This window comes from Castanea sativa, chromosome 1 (genome assembly GCF_040712315.1).
Source record: "Castanea sativa cultivar Marrone di Chiusa Pesio chromosome 1, ASM4071231v1".
Lineage (NCBI taxonomy): Eukaryota > Viridiplantae > Streptophyta > Magnoliopsida > Fagales > Fagaceae > Castanea > Castanea sativa.
The window spans coordinates 1,709,731-1,729,160 of NC_134013.1; the positions used below are offsets into that span (position 1 = coordinate 1,709,731).

A 19,430-nucleotide genomic window follows, 5' to 3' on the forward strand; every position below is an offset into this window, starting at 1 on the left:
TGCCTCAGAAGTTTTGTTTCCACAGTTCTACCTGTTGTGGCAGCAGATAACACAGTTCTAACAATGACAGGCCCCTCATACAGAAATAGTTTAAAATATCTTATAAATGCAAAGGTATTGGAGGACCTTTCAGGAAACTACAAAATCCACCCAAGAGAAAAATAAAATAAAAAACTAATTAAATAGCATGAATTGTTCCATACGGAAGATGATAGCTTTCTCTTTGTTTTCAAAAAAAGAAAATCCATAAAAATGGTATTTCAAACCCATTACAATTCGGAAGATTTCTTTTGGTTTAAAAACTTTAAAAACCCTCTTTCTAAAACAAACGTAGATATGCATTACCAGTATATAATGCACAGCAACAAATACTAAGTGCACTCTGCATATGTTTTGCCTGTACCAGCCCTATTTAGTGGATCCTAAAATTGGCCCAATAGAAAGTTCTACAGTCCAAACAGAGATAAAGGTAACTCACATTTTCAAGATTGAATTTTTGTCTTTTTGCTGGAGAGTCTATTAACTACTGTTCAACATAACAGTGTGACAAGGGAAGGACCTAAATAACATGGATCGGAGTTTACTAATAGAGAAATTTTGTTTATTAGGGAAATGTACAAAGCTGTATATTACTTTAAATTTTGTTGACTACTGTTAACAACCATTGGCAGAGAAATTATGGCAATTAACCTACTTGGATTGATTTACCCCAGCTTTGAAAAGGGAGAAATGGTGTCTTGGGAAAAAGCACTCTCCACTTTATAGGACATGGGAGCTTCTAAAGGAAAACGTTGGGTCTTAATCTAGTCAATACTAAGTCTTATCTGCTGCCAAACAAACATGGTATCTGACAGGGTGGTTTATATGGATTATATGTTTAAGAACAAACCAGGTTGCATATATTTATGGAATGTTTCATACTTGAGTGTGATATATTTTTTCTTTGTGTGTGTGTCTACTTCTTTTTGCATATTTGTTTTGTGTGCCAAGCCCTTGTTTTTGTAATTGATATGGGTATTAAAATATGTAGCTGTAGCAATGGTGTGAGTGGGTGTTTTGAATGATGCTCTTAACAGCATGTACATATTCAATTTCGTATGGTATTTGGTTACTACCTTTGCTTTTTGGTTGTGTGGTTGGCTTTTTCTATTTTGTTTTAGTTTTGTGTGGCTAAACAAAAGTTAAAAGAGCCCATTATCTTGGTTTTGTTATGTAGATGGATAACCAAAAAATTCAAGCAGCAGTTCTTGCCACAATTGCATCTGTCCTTGCTGTGGGAGCTATAATATTAGAAGATATTAGGTCTAGGAGATTTATAATTAGGCAACCTCGTGTGAACCGGGATTATGAAAGAGAAGGTTTTATAAGTGATATTCTTCATCGAGGTGACGCACGTTGCAGTTTTATGATAAGAATGAGACCTGTAGCTTTCTATGAATTATGTAGAATTCTTGTTGAGAGAAACTTGGTACGTGAGACTATCTACATGCACATTACGGAAAGCAGGTGTTGATGTTTTTGCATATTATTGGCCATAATGTTAGGTTTCGAGTCGTTCTTTGCCGAGGTTCCATAGATCGATTGAGACAACTTACCGATATTTTAAAATTGTCCTTAAAGCAGTTTTGCAGTTATATAGGCATGTTGTTAGATTATCTGAGAACTCTACACCCCCAGAGATAAGGAATAGTAGAAGGTTTTATCCTTATTTTAAGGTAATTTTTCAAATTTTGTTTATTGTTTTTTTATTTGTTAGGTGATTTTTGAAATGAACATTACTTAATATTGGTCATCATTAGGATTGTGTGGGAGCAATTGATGGAACTCATGTTCGTGCATCTGTTCCAATTGAAATCCAAGGAAGGTTTCGTGGTCGAAAGGGGGGGACAACACAAAATGTGTTAGCTGCAATTTCATTTGACTTAAGATTCACCTATATGTTAGCTGGTTGGGAAGGCAGTGCTCATGATTCTCGTATTTTAAATGATGCACTTAGTAGACCAAGGGGACTTACAATACCAGAAGGTATTATATAGATAACTAGCATTTATATTTGGTTTTATGCTAGAATTTTTTATAAAAAATTGATTAATAATTTGTAGGTAAATATTATCTTGGTGATGCTGGTTATGGAAATAGGCCTGGAATCTTGTCTCCTTATCGAAGTGTTCGATATCATTTGAAAGAGTTTAGTGATCATCCACCTGAAAATGCAAAAGAATTATTCAACCTTCGTTATTCTTCGTTGCGAACAACCATTGAGCGAGGGTTTGGAGTTATAAAAAAACGTTTTCCTGTCTTGGACGCAGAACCATTTTGGTCTTTTAATACACAAGTGGATGTTGTTTTAGCATGTGGTGTTATTCACAATCACATCATGGGCGTTGATCCTAATGACCCAATTATGCAAGCTGAAACATGTGAGACAAAGTCTAGTGATCGAGTCCAACCTAGCCGATGCGAAGCTATAGTGGAAAGTAGAGAATGGAATAATAAGAGGGATGAGATATGTCAAGCAATGTGGGCTGACTACATAATTAGGAGGCATGCATAAATTTATTCAATCTAAAATTTGTTTGGACTTATTTGTTGATGATGTTTGACGGCGTTCTATGATTATGTCTTTGTCAACTTTAATTGGCTTTGTATTTGGTTGCTAACGAGCATAAGTGGATATCTTGTACACTTTTTAAAATGCAATAATTGAATATTTTTGTGGGATACGCTTAAAATTGTTATTTGGTTCCTCAAGTTCAAGTCAACATGGCTTTGCATTGTTTTTGGATGATGAATTTTTTTGTTCCATAGTTTCAGGTTTTATTTTTGTAATAATGTTTTATATTGTTATTATCATAATGGTTGTGATTCATTAGATTGTCCTTTTGGCTATAGCTATGTCCAAGAACAAGGGGAAAGAACCAGGATCTCAACTTAGGTGGACACAACCAATGTGTGACATGCTATTTAAAATGTTGGTTGTTGAGGCTGAACAAGGCAACAAGCCCTCAAACAAATATAAGCCTCAATCCCTTGACAAAGTGGCAAAAGAAATTGGTGTGAAGTTTAATGTAGAGTGTTATGCATCACATGTGCATAACCGTCTTCGTACGGTTAGAAAAGAGTGGAAACTCATTCAAGACATTCGAAAAAAAAGTGGATTTGGTTGGGATGATAATTTGAAAATGATCACATGTGACAAGCAAACTTATGATGCTGAAGTGCTGGTATGAAATTTATATAAATGAGCTTTTTCTTTTTTGAGGATCAATAATGATTTATACATTTATTATATTAAATCATCCAATTTATTGACATTGTCATATTTCTTTGAACAGGCTCATCCTCCTCATGCGCCATATTTAAATAAAAAAATTGAACAGTATGATGAGATGGCTATTGTTGTTGGTAAGGACATGGCAACTGGTGGCTTTTCAAAGCAATGGAGTGAATCTTCTCCATTGGTTGAAAATGAGACCCCACAGAATGACATCCAAAATCCAGAATTTGAAGGTGACTCTAATACATTGCCAAAAGATGCCAGTGAAGCTTCCAATGGAACTTCATCTAAGGGAAGGAGCCATAGAAAGAGAACTTATGCAGCTATGAATGAAGATAGTCCTTTCAGTGAGATGATTGAACAACTCAAACAGATTGCAGTAGCCGTTACAGCTCTGAGTCATGGCCCAGTTAATACAAATGAGCTTCATAAAATAGTGATGAATGTTGAAGGCTTTGAAGAAGACATGCTTGATGAAGCTTTTGATCATTTGGTTAATGATGAAAAGGCAGGAAGGGCCTTTATGGCTAAAAATGATAGGATGAGAAAGCTTTGGTTGGAGAAATTTTTCAACAAAACCTTATAACTTGAAGTTGCTGGATACGTTGTGTGAAATATGTTAGTGGTACCATGGTATTCTTTAGGTTATTAATAATTATGGAACAATTCCATATTTTGCAAGATTATGTGTTAATGTTAGCTATATTGTCATAGTCTTTGGGTTTTGTTATTGTAAGTGTGCTTATGGATGGTTATGCAACACTGATTGACATGTTTTGGAGTTATTATGGAATAATGTTATATTTTGGATTCATTAGGATTATGAATGTTATATTTTGTCCATATATATTTTTGCAGGTTTTGGTGTATTGGTTTCTAAACTATTCTGCAGGTTCTTTCATTTTGTTAATTCACAGTATGCAGTTGGTTCTTTCTCCGTTGGCAAGGGTTAGAAAAAGAGAAAGCATGGTCACTGATGTCTCAAATGCTTTATAGAATTTTTGGCTTCAATTCAGTACTGTGGACATGTTCCTTGATCCAAACGGACATTTTGCTACTAGAAGAAGGCAAAATGATGTTTTGCATTGCTGAACTCCCTGTGTAGCTACATTGGTCATGATTATTACAATAGGTGAACTCACTAGACATTTACACGGGGCCAGAAACGTTGGGTGACAACTGTGGTCTTCAATCTCTTTTGTTATATATTGATTCATCTATTTGACACGTTCATATATTGATATTTTGATATATTGAATCTTTGTTGTTATCAATGATTCATCTAGTACATTCTTTGACACATGTTCAATAACTGGATATGTAATTGAGTAAATGATGGGTGTACAAAGAATACTAGATTAGTGCCTTTGATCACTTATGTCTTGCTCTTTCTAAAATTGTAGACACCTGCGTTTTCTAAAATTCATAATTTTTGGAAAAATCATTTAGATATTGTACTTGTTTTAGCCATTGGTGATGTCTCAGTACAATTTTAAATTTTTACCAGTTTTTTTTTTCTTTCCATTTTACATTGTGCCAAACATCGGAAAATATTTTACACAACATTTTCATATACACTGCCAAACACTGTAAAATGAAAATATTTTCTTGTAAATATTTTACATGTAAAATATTTTACCTTTACAAATATTTTACATCGAAACAAACAGAGCGGAAATAACTAAACATATTCATTAGTTTGATTGTGAGTTGTAACATTAGAATAAAACTTATGATCTATTTTTGGAAATGTCACCTTCATACAATTATATTACCTAGAAAATAATATATTTTAAATTTTAAAGAGATAAGTTATTTTTTGATGATTTTTCATTTCCATAATTGTCAGGTAGATATGAAAATTTTATTTATTTGGAAATATATTAATGTTAGAAATTATTACATTTACTAAAGAATAGTTATTACAACCTTTTTAGAGAGGAATAGTTATTTCTTATTTTAAAGAATAGCTATTCATAAGAAATGACTATTCCCTGTAATAAAAACATAACTAAACTATTGAATAGTTGAACCATAGGAATAGCTGTTATATTACAGTGCTTATTACAGTGTACCAAACGTGCCCTTAATATTTTCTTTCCCTAAGCCAAACTGACTTATAAACCTCTTTTGGTTTCTTGCTACTCTCCTTACGTATAGTTTGTTTGCTTGAGAGAGACAGAGGAAGAGAGAGTATGGGGAAAAAATTACTCTGAGGCTTTTGTTTGTGAAAACTTTGCTTGTATTGAGCAGTGTAGGTGTAAAAGCTGAAGCTAGAAAATTTTCATCAGAAATCAATAGAAAATTGAAGCTTCTCAACAAGCCAGCAATCAAGAGTATTAAGGCATTTTTTTTCTTTTAAACTTTCCACTATCCTCTTATACAAAGATGCAGAGACACTATGGGTTCTAGTGAACTCAATTGATGAAATCTCTTTTATCATCTAATAAGAATTTTGGTATTCGAATCTCGCCTACACCAAGAATCAATTGGTGTCTTGGTTTGATGATAAAGAGAAATATCACATAACAGATGCCATAGGTTAAAATTGTGTAGTATCTATCAACAAAAAAAAAAAGGAGCATAGACACTTTGAAATATTCCATGTGTCTGTGTTCAACACGTCAAGGGAAACTCCTACATGTGTGTTCTTATTGTGTTAGGAGGAAAATAATATTTAAATTTAGAATTTAGACATATTTATAAATATTTGGATAACTACTAATTATTTTAGTAACTTAAAATAAGCATAAAATATACCTAATAATGACTAAAATCTACCTTTTTTTTTATGAACCAAACATACACACACTCGCACACAAAGGAGGGGGGATGAGGTTCTAATACAAAAGAACACCACAAATTTCACTCAAAAACCATGATTATAGAACAACCTAACGATCTATCGCTTTTCTATCCCCCTCGCCCCCCCCCCCCAAAAGGAACTACCTAATAATGTATATTAATTAATTGTGATATCCCCACTACCTCATATTATAATTTTTCAAGAATTTATGTGTATTGTGTCATTCCGTGTTAGTGTCCATGTTTCTGCACTACATATCTATTATAAATATTAAGAGCATGTTTGCTATGCGGTAATTAGATCTCATAATGGAATGGTAATTCATTTATAGTAGCTATTCAATTATTTGGTTGTATCTTCATTATAGGGAATAGTTATTACCTAAATTGAGGAATAGTTATCACTCTCTAAACATAGGTATTCCTTAGTAGGTGTAACAAAATTTTGAATTAATATATTTTCAAAAATACAAAATTTTTATATGTATCATCTTCTACAAGATTTCCATATGTAACAACTAATTTTACAACCAAATGTATGAACTATGAATAGGAGTTCTATTATAACACACACACACACACACACACACACATATATATATATATATACACATTATTCCCGATAATAAATATTAATATTATTTATAATAAAAAAAGATAAGAGATTAATATTCTTATCGTAATCTCTTTTTAGTGTACCAAGCATACTCTAAGTTATTTGTCTAGCCTCACTCTCTCATGTAGTTTTCGACCAAAAGAAAATTATTTTGGACATTTCCTTAATTTCTAATCTATGACAAGATTTGGTTGAACCCAATTCTTTGCCTCCATTTCACTTTTGTTTTTCCTCTAAATCATACCATTTGAACACTATGACATCTAAAATTGAAATCTTCCATAGGAAAAATCTAATTCAGAGTACCCATGTGGCTCTGCCAAAGTAAAATATCTTATTCATACAATTTGTTTTTTTCATAGATTAGAGGTTGTAACCCAGAGCAAATCATATCTCATGGTAGAATGTGGCATAGATTATAATTGTCAATAGGCCAGCACATCTAGGGTGGGAAACGTCAATTGACCAAAATTTCTATTGTTTTGAGCATATAGATTGTATAATTCCCATACATAATTAACCATGATGTGGTATAAAGTTCAAAACATAGCACTGGCATAACAAAATGCATATTGAAAGTTGTCTTGTTTATTAAAGTCTTTATATGTATTGGAGTTCATCACTGTTAGTGCTAGTTATCGAGATATTTTTGTGATTATTAAAACATATTTCTTGGATCTAATAATGTACACATTTTTACATCATTTAAAATTTTAAATGAGTAGACAACACAAAATACATCTTTAAATTTGTAACATTTAATCCAAATAAAAATGGATTCATTTTAAATGAAGAGGATTCTAACGCTATTAACTAAGTATGCTAAGCATTGCCTTTACTTTTTTTGTTGCCTTATTGCTAAATGATGTACTTAAATATTATAAAATGAATAAAGCTTCTATCTTTTAACTTTCATTAAAAAGGGGGTTGCTAAGTATTTGTGGTTCGTATAGAGTGAAGATGGAGATATTATCGATTGTGTTGACATCTACAAGCAACCTGCTTTTGATCATCCTGCATTAAAGAACCATAAAATTGAGGTTCATGTTCTTTCATAACCTTATTTTCTCTTCATATATATTGGAGTATCTCTTAGAAATATACTTATACGTGTGTGTGATGCAACAAAATGAACTTATTAGTGAAGTTATAAGAAAAACTCTAGGGCATCTAAAATTATTAATTCCTTCAATGCACTTCTAGAATTGGACTCAATTTTATATAATATTCACTTTACTTTCTTTGATTTTCCTCATCAATACTTAACTAAGCTGACATGTATACTCACCATATAATATAAGAGAAATTATAAGCACACAACTTTTATACCACAACTCTGTTATGATAAATTATGAGTAATCAGGAAAAAAAAAGAGGACTTATATGAAAGTGATGCTTCACCTCACAGTCAATTATTTTAACAAGTTGTAGCATAATATAAGAGAAATTACAAGCACACAACTTTTATGCCACAATTTTGATGTGATAGATTGTGAGTATTGGGAAAAAAAGTGAACTTTATATGAAAGTGATGCTTCACTGCTCACAATCAATCATTTCAAAAAGTTGTGGCATAACGTGTGGTCATAGAAGAACTCATAATATAATACTTCTTGTTATTTGCAGATGAGACCGAGCATTAGTTTTCCATCTGATACTACTACAACTACAACTACAACCGCTAAAAACGAGTCATCTCTACCAGTTGTGTCTCAAATTTGGCACAAAAGTGGAAGCTGTCCAAAGGGAACCATTCCCATTCACAGAATTAGGAGGCAAGAATTACTGAGGGCTGCTTCCCTCGAGCACTTTGGAAGTGAAGGCCCGCGGACTTCTTCTGTTGCAGACACAACGAATAACGAAAGAAGTCACTTTGTATACCAAAATAATGGCACTAAACTCGAAGTCTTTCCTCCACATGACCACTCGGTATAATATAAGAGCCTATTGATATTTTGTTTTTCCATAGACATTATATAGTTCTGCACTTGTGCTAATGGACACGTGCTCAGAACAATTTGATTACAATTTTTTTACATGTTGATTAGATATTATTTATTATCATAAAATTATAACTTTAAAGTAAAAAAATTTATTTTAAATATTTTATAGATGAAATAAATACACACATAAAAAGTTTTTTTTTTTTTGATATCCAAATAACCTTTCCTTTCATTAATCTGTAAACTCGTTCAAGAGGGCTACATCATACAGAATCTGTTGCTCAATAGCAGGTGGGGTGTCTTCCACCCAAACAACATAATCAGATACAAATTTGGCATTTTTTGCCATAAGGTGTGCTCTAGATTTCTTTTTTCTGCATATATGCTTGCCTTCCCACGAATCAAAACCACACAGGCCCAACTTTGCTCCTTCAATCACCTTTAGAATGAAGCTTGGTGCGATACTTCTTTCAGACAGGGAATTAACAATTACTTGGGCATCACTTTCCAGAATTACATTATTTAGACTTAACTTTTCAGCTAAGATGATACCTTCCTCAACAGCTTTGGCCTCCACTTCCAGAGCTTTCAGGGGTACTTCTAATTTTTTGCTCATTGCGCCCATTAGCTGCCCTGCTTCATTTCTTATGACAACTCCCACTCCACAGCTCCCCATCTCCTTATACACAGCCCCGTCAACGTTAATCTTGTAGAAACCTCTTTTTGGAGGAGTCCAATTCTGTCTGCTTGGAGGTGCAGGTCTTATCTGGACTTCTTTAGATTGTCTGACTTCCTTCATATAGGAAGCCACCTCTTTGACGATCAGTTTCGGGCTTTTACTCTTCCCCCCATGGCGAACCAGGTTTCTGTTATTCCAAATACCCCATGCTGTTGCTGCAAACAGTTCCCAGTCAATCCCAGGCCACCCCTTCAATATGTCCCACACTATATCCACAAAGTCCACTGGTATGATCTCCATGCTAGGTAACTTCATCTTTGTGTTGCTCCACACCTCCCCTGCCACTTTGCACCCCCAAAGGATATGTCCAGACTTTTCACAGCCACCACACAGATCGCAGTCGTCATCCCTCCCAATACCCGTAGCTCGTAATTGGTACTTGGTTGGAAGTATATTTGAGCATGCTCTCCACATAAACATTCTTATCTTGTTTGGGCAATTCAATTTCCAAATTTGTTTCCATAAGTTTCTCATACCAGCTGTGTCTGAACTTTCCCCTCCCTCCAGCTTGGGTTGCGCTTCTATCAGTAAGGTTTGGGCCACCTTATACGCACTATTGACGGTAAAATTACCCCTTGGCGTCCATGCCCAAATAAGGGAATCCCGGCAGCCGAGGGCTTAAACGGATGCCCAGGATAACATTGGCTTCATAGGGAAGGAACATTCTACTTATGTTTGCAACATCCTAGGTTCTCCTCTCCTTGTCTATAAGCTCAGCCACCAACTCAGATTCAGTCTGCAGGGGTTTCGGGCTTACAACTTTAAAAGCCTCCGGTGTTGGAAGCCAACGGTCCTCCCAAATGCTTACCTTCTCCCCATTACCAATAACCCACTTGGAACCCCTTTCGACAATGGTTCTTGTTGCCATGATACTTCTCCAAGCATAGGAAGGCCGACTACCCAACTTTGCTTCGAAGAAGCTATTCTTCGCAAAGTATTTTGCTTTAAAAATTCTATGGACCAAAGAGTTCTGATTTTTCAGGATTCGCCAAGCTTGCTTAGCGAGGAGAGCTAAGTTGAAGGCTTTCAAATCCCTAAAACCCATGCCACCTTTTTCCTTTGTCGTGCACATCTTTTTCCATGAAAACCAAGCCATTTTCCTCTCCTTATCCTTCTGCCCCCACCAAAAATTTCTCATCATGGAGTTTAGCTCATTGCAAAGTGAGTCCGAAAGCTTGAAGCAACTCATTGTGTACGTAGGTGTAGCTTGAGCCACGGCCTTAATGAGAACCTCTCGTCCAGCGTTTGATAACAATTTGCTCTTCCATCCAGTTATATGCCTTCCAACTTGGTCTTTTATTCGATTGAAGGCTTTCCTTTTCCCCTTCCCAATTAAAGGAGGCAAGCCTAGATACTTCTCATGGTGTTGGATGATTTGGGCCCCAAATTTTTGCTTCACATATTCTTGAGTTTCCCATGGTGTGTTTTTACTAAAAAAGAGGGAAGTTTTCCCTTTGTTGAGCTTCTGCCCTGATTCCACCTCATAATCCTCCAAAACTTTAATAACTCTATCACACTCTTCAGTGGATGCTCTACAGAACACAAGGCTGTCATCCGCAAACAAAAGGTGGGAAATTCGGGGAGCTTTGCTACTTACAGCCACCCCCTTCAAGGTACCATCTCTCTCTCCCTTTTTGAGCATAGCAGATAAGCCCTCGACACATAACAAAAAGAGATAAGGGGAGATAGGGTCCCCCTGTCTCAGCCCTCTAGTTGGAATGATTTTCCTTTTCGCCTCCCCATTTATTAACACCGAATACTCCACCGAACGCACACACATCAACATGAGAGAAATCCACCTTTCCTTAAAGCCCATCCTCCTCATCATGGCCTCTAAATACGCCCATTCTACCCTATCGTAGGCTTTGCTCATATCGAGCTTAACCGCCATGAAAGCTTCCTTCCCCTTTCTCTTTTGATTTATATTGTGCATCATTTCAAATGCCACCAAGATTTTGTCCGAAATAAGCCTACTTGGAATAAAGGCACTTTGGGACTCATCAATGATCTCATTAAGGATATTTTTTAGCCTAGTTGCAAGCACTTTCAATATCAGTTTGTAAATAACATTACACAAACTGATAGGTAAGTACTTCGAAACTTTTTGGCGGGATTTCACCATGGGAATAAGGTAGATATATGTTTCATTCATACCACAGGGCATAATACCAGAATTGAGAGACTCTAAGACACATTTAATCACATCAGGGCCTAAAATTTCCCAATATTGTTGGAAAAAGATACGGGACATACCGTCTGGCCCGGATGCTTTTGTGGGATGCATCTGGTTGAGAGCTCGCCTGACTTCCTCCACCTTGAATTCCTCCAACAGTTTCTCATTCATATCCTGCGTAACTCTTTGGTTGACAGCACTCAGACTTGCATCGAAATTAGACGGGTGATCTGACCTGTAAATTGTCTCAAAATATTCAAGGATGGTCTTTTCAACATCGTCCTGATTTTCCAGCCAAGTTCCTTCTATGCTCTGTATACCAGCTATTCTATTTCGCCAACGTCTCTGCCTTGCCGTGGCATGGAAAAATTTGGTATTGCGATCTCCCCACTTAATCCATGAAGCTCTAAACCTTTGATTCCACATAATCTCCTCTCTGGTCAGCATTTCATTAATTTCTTTTCTCAACTCTAGAATCTCCTCTGCCTTCTCATGTAGACAATTAAGGCCCTCAAGTTGTTGCAGTCTATCCTGCTTTTGTTTCAGAACTTTATTTACGTTTCCAAAGAGTCTCCAATTCCAACCTTGGAGGCTCACTTGACATCTCCTCAACTTGTCCATGATGCTATAACCTAAATCCCCACGGTATGGGTCCCAAGCCCCTTCAACCACTTCCTTACAACCTTCCTCCCTTACCCACATAGCCTCAAATTGAAAGCGCTTCTTTACAGGTTTTCTAGGATGCTCATTTTTCAGAAATAATGTAAGTAAACAGTGATCAGAGCTAGACATGGACCTGTGATGTACTCTGGTTTCTGGGTAGAGCTCCGACCAGCACGAATTTGCAACCATTCTGTCAAGTCTGAGTAGTGTTCTTTGTTCCCCCAACTGCCCATTGCACCACGTGAATCGTTGTCCAACAAAGCCCAAGTCAAAGAGACCGCATCTACTCAGGCATTCCCAAAATCCCTCCATTTGTTTAAAATCCCTTCCCATCCAACCAAGCTTCTCGTTTTGATGCGTAATTTCGTTGAAATCGCCAAAAACGACCCACGACATCATTCATTGATTCTTCAGAGCCTCAAGGAGCTTCCATGATGTTTGGGAAGATTTTTTTTTTTTTATAACAGTTTTTTTTTGGGAGATATTATCTCCAGCAAAGTATGTATTATTTGAGTAATACTAGAGATACAAATTTTTTTTATAAAAAGTTTTACAAACTGCTGATGTAGTAAGTGATTATTGGTAAATGAAAAAGTGATGATAATGGTGGGCTTAGATGAAAACCAGTAAGAAGTTGATTACATTAACAGTTTGTAAAAATGTTGTAAAATAGTTTGTGGCTGTAGCATTACTTGTATTATTTTGTTAAAACGTCTTCCCAATCACCTAAAAAGATCTTGTCACCATGTCTCTATTCTAATGCTGCCACCAAAAAAAGGAAGAAGAAAGCATCCAACATGCAAGTTTGTTCCAAGAGATTTCGTGATTTTTAAACAACAAAAATTTTCAATTTTAAATAATTGAAATCTTGCAACTAGTTAATAAAAATGTTCATGTTGAAAATTTTCCTTTTTTTAAATTATATTGATTTTTTTTTTTTTTTTGTGATGCTTGTGAACCAGACTGCATATCTTCTTGCAACTGGAGATAGTTATATTGGTGCTAGAGGAATTATAAATGGCTGGAGTCCAAGAGTTCAATCTGACGAATACACTACTGCTCAAATTTGGCTTAAAAATGGCCCTGGCGATACTTTTGAAAGTATTGAAGCAGGCTGGATGGTTGGTTCATTAACCAAAACATTAACCCCATTTTCCAGCACATATTTAATACACATGGTATTAGTTACATTTTCCCCCCCTCAAAATTTGGTAATACTGTTTTCTGTTTTTCTAGGTCAACCCTAAGTTATTCACTGATGCTCAACCTCGAATATTTATACGATGGACTGTAAGTACATTCTTACTAAACCAAAGAGGGGAAATTGCAATCTCAATTATATTTTGATACTTCGTGTGAGTTTTCCTAAAGAGTCATGTAGTTCAATTAGTATTTTGTGGTGTTTTCAATGAAGACATTCCACATTTGAATCCCCCTCCCCGTTTTGACTATCAAATTTTTCCAAAAATAAAAATTTGAATTTTAGATATACAACAAATACAATTATGCCACACTAACAGTCTTAGTTTTACTCTGGAAACAAATATTAATTAGCTAAGAAAATATTTTAATTTATTTGTTTATTCTTTTTGTACTTTTTTTGCTTCGCTGGATGGGTATCAGAAGGCAGGATGCATTAACCACATTTGCTCTGGGTTTGTACAAACAAGCCAATATTATGGATTAGGTTCTGCTCTTCAACCTATATCACAAAAAGGAGGAAAACAATTTGAGGTTGACGTCCGAATTAACCAGGTAAAAAATATGAATGAACCTCCTCTCTCTCTAAACGTACCAACATCATGTACTATATCCAGTATATTGTGTCGTAGAAGTTATGGTTGCTCCTAGTATCTTTCATCTCCTTGCAATAAATGGTTACTCTCTCTTGCTAAGAGGTAGTTACCCTTAAAATAAAGAATTTTAAACGGACTCCTTGCACGCACGTTCTTGCAAAAAGAAGGGAGGAAAAAAAAGAAACCATTGTACGCACATACTAATTAGTAATTAATGCAATGCATAGAAATTTTGTTGACATAATATGATTTTTTTTTCTATCTTTTATCTTATGTTTAAATATGAAATTTGATAACTATAAGAGTTATTAACATGAATTTATTATAATTGTATCCGCATATGAAACTTTATATTTTTGTATTATATATTTAACTAAACTATGGTGTCAAGATTCTAATAGATGGTTTAGATATGAATAAAATTAAATTCAATTATATATGTGTGTGTATAAATATATATTAAAAAAAGAAGATCAAAAAAGTTAGAATATAAAACTCTTTATTAAATAAAGCTAAGAGCTTTATAGTTCAAGTAGCATTTCCTGATAATTCCAATTGAGATGTTCAAATCCTCCCACTCCTAATTGTAGAATTATAAAATAAATAATGAAAAAAGATTTGATCACATAAATGTAGGGATAGAGTTTTTTGTTTTTGAGAAACTAGGGGATAGAGTTTGTGCTCGACTTGTGTGTACAATTCTTATGCATAAATATACCATTTTTCCCGTTTCTCTTTGAGTAGATGATGATATGTAATGGTTTGTATAAAATCCAATGTTTTGTTTTAGGATCCAAATCAGAGAAGATGGTGGCTGTCACTTAAAGATGATGTGATAGGGTATTGGCCCTTTGAAATCTTTAGTTATTTGCAAAAGAAAGCCCTATTTGTTCGATGGGGAGGGGATGTTTATAGCAAAAACGTTAAGGGAGTCAAACCCCACACTACAACAGCCATGGGGAGTGGAGATTTTGCATCTGGTTTGTTCAAAGTAGCATGTTACATTTATAACGTTAGAATCGTGGATGACTCTCTCCAGTTGAAGTACCCTGAATGGGTACATACTGATTCCGAGGAACCCAATTGCTACAGCGCTCTTAATTACCAAAAGAATCCTGCACTTGAGCCGTATTTCTACTTTGGAGGTCCTGGTCGAGGTCCTAATTGTCCATGAGAGCAAGAAGATATGTTTATGTCAACATTTTCTACTAGCTAGCAATAACACCTCTAAAACTTAGTTGATGCCTTCTTCTACATAAAAGGTCTGGATAATTATATCCGTAACTGTGTGTCTATTTGGCATTAAGCAAACTGGTTTTTGCTTTTAATCTCAGCATTCTATATATATATATAAAAACTTGTTTGAAGATAAGCTAACTTACCAAGAGCCTTATAGACTACATCTCGATTAACATCTTCTGGTATTTTTCACAAATAACTTTTATCTCCTTTCTTTCTTTGAGAAGATGATAACTTTTATCTATTTGTTTCACCTTAGCAAATAAGTTACCAAAGACGGTAGGATACCAAACATAAACACTGTATGAGTTTGAATGAGTCTCTATAATCGTCATTTAGAAAATCATATATATATAAAAATTAGGTCCTAAAAGCTAGTCATTTAGAATTACACTAATGCGCGCTTTTGTTTACAACTTTTGAAGGATAGGTCCGATAGGATACCATCAAAAACTGTGCAACACTTTATAATTAAAAGAATTAGTGCTTTCCTTCTCTAGGCCAAACTGACCTATAAATCTCCCACAGTTTCTTGCTACTCTCCTTATGTACAATTTGTTTGTTTGAGAGAGACAGAGAGAGTATGGGGAAAAGAATTACTCCAATGCCTTTTGTTTGTGATATTTTTGCTTGTCTTGAGTAGTGTACATTTAAAAGCAAAAGCTATATGAACTTTATCAGAAGTTGATAGAAAATTGAAGCTTCTCAACAAGCCAGCAATCAAGAGTATTAAGGTATTTTTTTTGCTACCAAACTTTCTGCTATCCTCCTATACTAAGAAGGAAAGACACCGCAAGTTCCAATAAGCTTAGTTGGTAAAATCTCTTATCATCAAATAAAAGATTTAGGATTTAAAGCCTGCCTATACTAAAAACTAATTAATATCTTAGCTTGATAATTAAAAACAATTATTAAGGAATGATTGCAATAAGTTGAAATTATGTTATATTTATCAAAAAAGGGAAAAAAAAAAAAACCCATAGATGCTCTAATATTTTCAGTGTCTGTGATCAAAAGTGCATGTTCTTTTTGTATTAGGAGGAAAATAATATTTAATTTTGATTTTAGATATATTTCTAAGTGTTTGGATAATTATTATTTATTTTATAATTTTATAATAAACATAAAAAATGCCTATAAATGACTAAAATCTATCTGATGACGTGTGTGTATATATATATATATATATATTTTTTTTTTTTCTTTTTTCTTTTTTTGGAGGAACTCTAATGACATATATTTAAGTAATTGTGATATCCCCACTGTCTCATATTCTAGTTTTTTAAGAATTATTTTATCTCATGTCATGTCATGTTAGTATCCATGTCCATGCTTCTGCTCTACATACCTATTATAAACATTTAGGGCATGTTTGCTATGTGGTAATAGATCTCATAATGAAATGGTTATTTTGTAATAACTATTTGATTATTTGATTGCATATTTATTACATGAAATAATTATCACTTAGAAATAGATACTACTTAAATTGAGGAATAGATATTCCTCTTTGAAGATAGTTATTCCTTCGTAGGTGTAACAACTTTTGAAATTAATATATTTACAAAAATATAAACTTTCCATAGGCATCATCTTTTACAAGATTTCTGTTTATCACAACTAATTTTATAACCAAATGTATCAATAGAAATAGTTGTTCTAATACAGCATATTTTTTATTCTCAATAATAAAGATTAATATTCCTTATTAAAGAGAGAGAGAGAGAGAGAGAGAGAGAGAGAGAGAGAGAGAGAGAGAGAGAGAGAGAGAGAGAGAGAGAGAGAGAGAGAGAGATTAATATTTTTATCGCAAACTCCATTTAATGTACCAAACATGCCCTAAATTATTCGTCTAACCTCACTCTCTCAAGTAGGTTTCGGCCAAAAGAAAATTACTTTGGACAGTTCCATGAATTTCCTTAATTTCTAACCTCTGCCAAGATTTGGCTCAACCCTCCATTTCACAAGTTTTCTTCTAAATCATGACATTTGAACACTATGCATCTCAAAGTGAAATCCTCCATAGGAAAAATCTCATTCAGAGATGTACCCCATGTGGCAGAAATTAATGAGGCCCGACAACATTGAAATATCTTTCAATTTTTTTTTTATTTTAGATTAGATGTTGTACCCTGGAGCAAATCATATCTTACGGTAGAATGTGGCAGAGATTATGAATGTCAATAGGTCATATATCTGGGGGAAAAAATGTCAATAGGCCAAATTTTCTATAAAAATTATATTGTACTGAGCGTATAGTTTGTTTAATGATCATAAACCATGATGTGGTATAAAGGTTAAATATGGCATTGAAGTGACAAAATGCAGACCGAAAGTCGTCTTGTTGATTAAAGTCTTAAGCATGGCATTTCATGCATGTTAGTGTTACAGATTTTTGGTATTATTAAGATTATATTTAATTTCCTAGATTTGATAGTGTACAAATTCTCTTGTCATTTGAAATTTTAAATGACATAGCACAAAATACACCTTTAAATTTTTAATATTTAATATAAACCATAAATAGATCCATTTTAAATGGAGAAGATTATAATGCTATTAACCAAGTATTGCAAAGCACTACCTTAGAAGATTTGCTTTTGCATTTTTGTTGCCTTGTTGGTAAGTGATGTACTTCAATTACAAAGGAATAAAGCTTTCTATCTTTAAAATAAAAACAAGGAGAAGAAAGGATTGCTAATTATTTGTGGTTATTATAGAGTGAAGATGGAGATATTATTGATTGTGTTGACATCTACAAGCAACTTGCTTTTGATCATCCCACATTAAGGAACCATACAATTGAGGTACATATACTTTCATAACCTCATTCTCTCTCCATATAACATTATTTATTCAAAAGATACTTATATGTGTGTCTGATGCAACAAAATGAACTTATTGGTGAAGTTATAATAGAAACTCTAGGGCATCTAAAATTCTTAACCCCATCAATGCACTTCCAGAATTGGACTCCATTGTATATATTATACTTAACTAAACTTGTATCCATACTCACTATATAATATAAGAGAAATCTTATGCCACGACTCTAATACGATTGATTGTGAATGGTAGAAATAAAAAAAATTGTGGGCTTATGTGAAAGTAATATTTCACCACTCACATCAATTATTTCAACAAGTTATGACAAAATGTGTCATTGTAGAAGAACTCATAGTATAATGCTTTGTGTAATTTGCAGATGAAACCAAATATTATTTTTCCACCTAATACAACTGCTAAAAAGGAGTCATCTTTAGTTTCCAATCTTTTCATTGTATGTTAATGTGGTTCCAAATGTTTTAAATGTATTATTTTAGTCCCTACTTTTTTTGGATATTGTGTCAAATTGATCCTTCCAGATAAGTGACAGATAGAAAATACTGATGTGGTTAACAATTAAAATAAAAAATAATTTTTTTTGCCAACTCAAATGTCCTCGTTCAAAAGAGAGTTTGTGTATGTTCTAATTAGCTAAACTAATAAAATTTCTTTTTATCAAATAAGAGATCTAAGATTTGAACCCCACCTACACCCAAAAAACGATTAATGTTTTAACTTGATAATAGAAACATTCATTATGAAACAGACAATATATGTTGAAATTTTATTGTATCTAAAAAAAAAAAAAAGAGTTTGCTATGGAGTTTCTCATAAATTTTGTTTGTGATACAACAAATATTGAATTGTACAAGTAACAATTAAGGAGAATTCCAAACTTTGTGTATTCAGCCTTTTTTTTTTTTTTTTTGAGAAGATGTCGTAAATAACTTAATATTAATAGATAAATATACTATGAAAAGACACAAATGAAAATGCATTATTGAAAAGTTACCATTGAAGAGTCACAGGACTCAACCTTCAAAACATTATCAAAATGAATGTGCATCCTCTATCTCAAGGTCTCTGTCCCAGTCCCTGCTCCACCACTCAACAAATGACATGCGCGTCTACTTAGGGTACGTTTGGTACACTGAGGGTCTATTTGGTAACCACTTATTTTGCTGAAACTGAAAACTTTTTGCTAAAAGTAATGTAGATTACGGTAAAAGTTAGCTGAAATAGTATAGTGAGACCGATGAATAGTACCAAAAAGTGCAGTGGGGCCCATGAATAGTAGCAAAAATAAGTTTAATAGTAAAATAAGTTGCCTTTTTAAGCTGGAGTCAAATGCAC

General features: G+C 33.9%; 3 protein-coding genes across 3 annotated transcripts; 2 read left to right on the forward strand and 1 right to left on the reverse strand.

Annotated features, from left to right (window-relative positions):
• The first annotated feature begins 1,216 nt into the window (after positions 1–1,216).
• On the forward strand, positions 1,217–8,633 carry LOC142621497 (uncharacterized). Its single transcript, XM_075794762.1, has 9 exons — positions 1,217–1,468; positions 1,545–1,715; positions 1,800–2,025; positions 2,103–2,420; positions 2,893–3,224; positions 3,336–3,832; positions 5,531–5,621; positions 7,652–7,738; positions 8,325–8,633. Exons 1-9 carry the CDS (start codon positions 1,217–1,219, stop codon positions 8,631–8,633), a joined length of 2,283 nt encoding a protein of 760 aa, XP_075650877.1.
• A 240-nt stretch (positions 8,634–8,873) lies between these two features.
• On the reverse strand, positions 8,874–9,800 carry LOC142621501 (uncharacterized). Its single transcript, XM_075794767.1, has one exon. The coding sequence runs from the start codon at positions 9,798–9,800 to the stop codon at positions 8,874–8,876; it is 927 nt and encodes a 308-aa protein (XP_075650882.1).
• Positions 9,801–13,163: 3,363 nt separating this feature from the next.
• On the forward strand, positions 13,164–15,186 carry LOC142621505 (protein neprosin-like). The gene is made up of 3 exons (XM_075794774.1): positions 13,164–13,337; positions 13,453–13,506; positions 14,803–15,186. Exons 1-3 carry the CDS (start codon positions 13,164–13,166, stop codon positions 15,184–15,186), a joined length of 612 nt encoding a protein of 203 aa, XP_075650889.1.
• Positions 15,187–19,430: the final 4,244 nt, after the last annotated feature.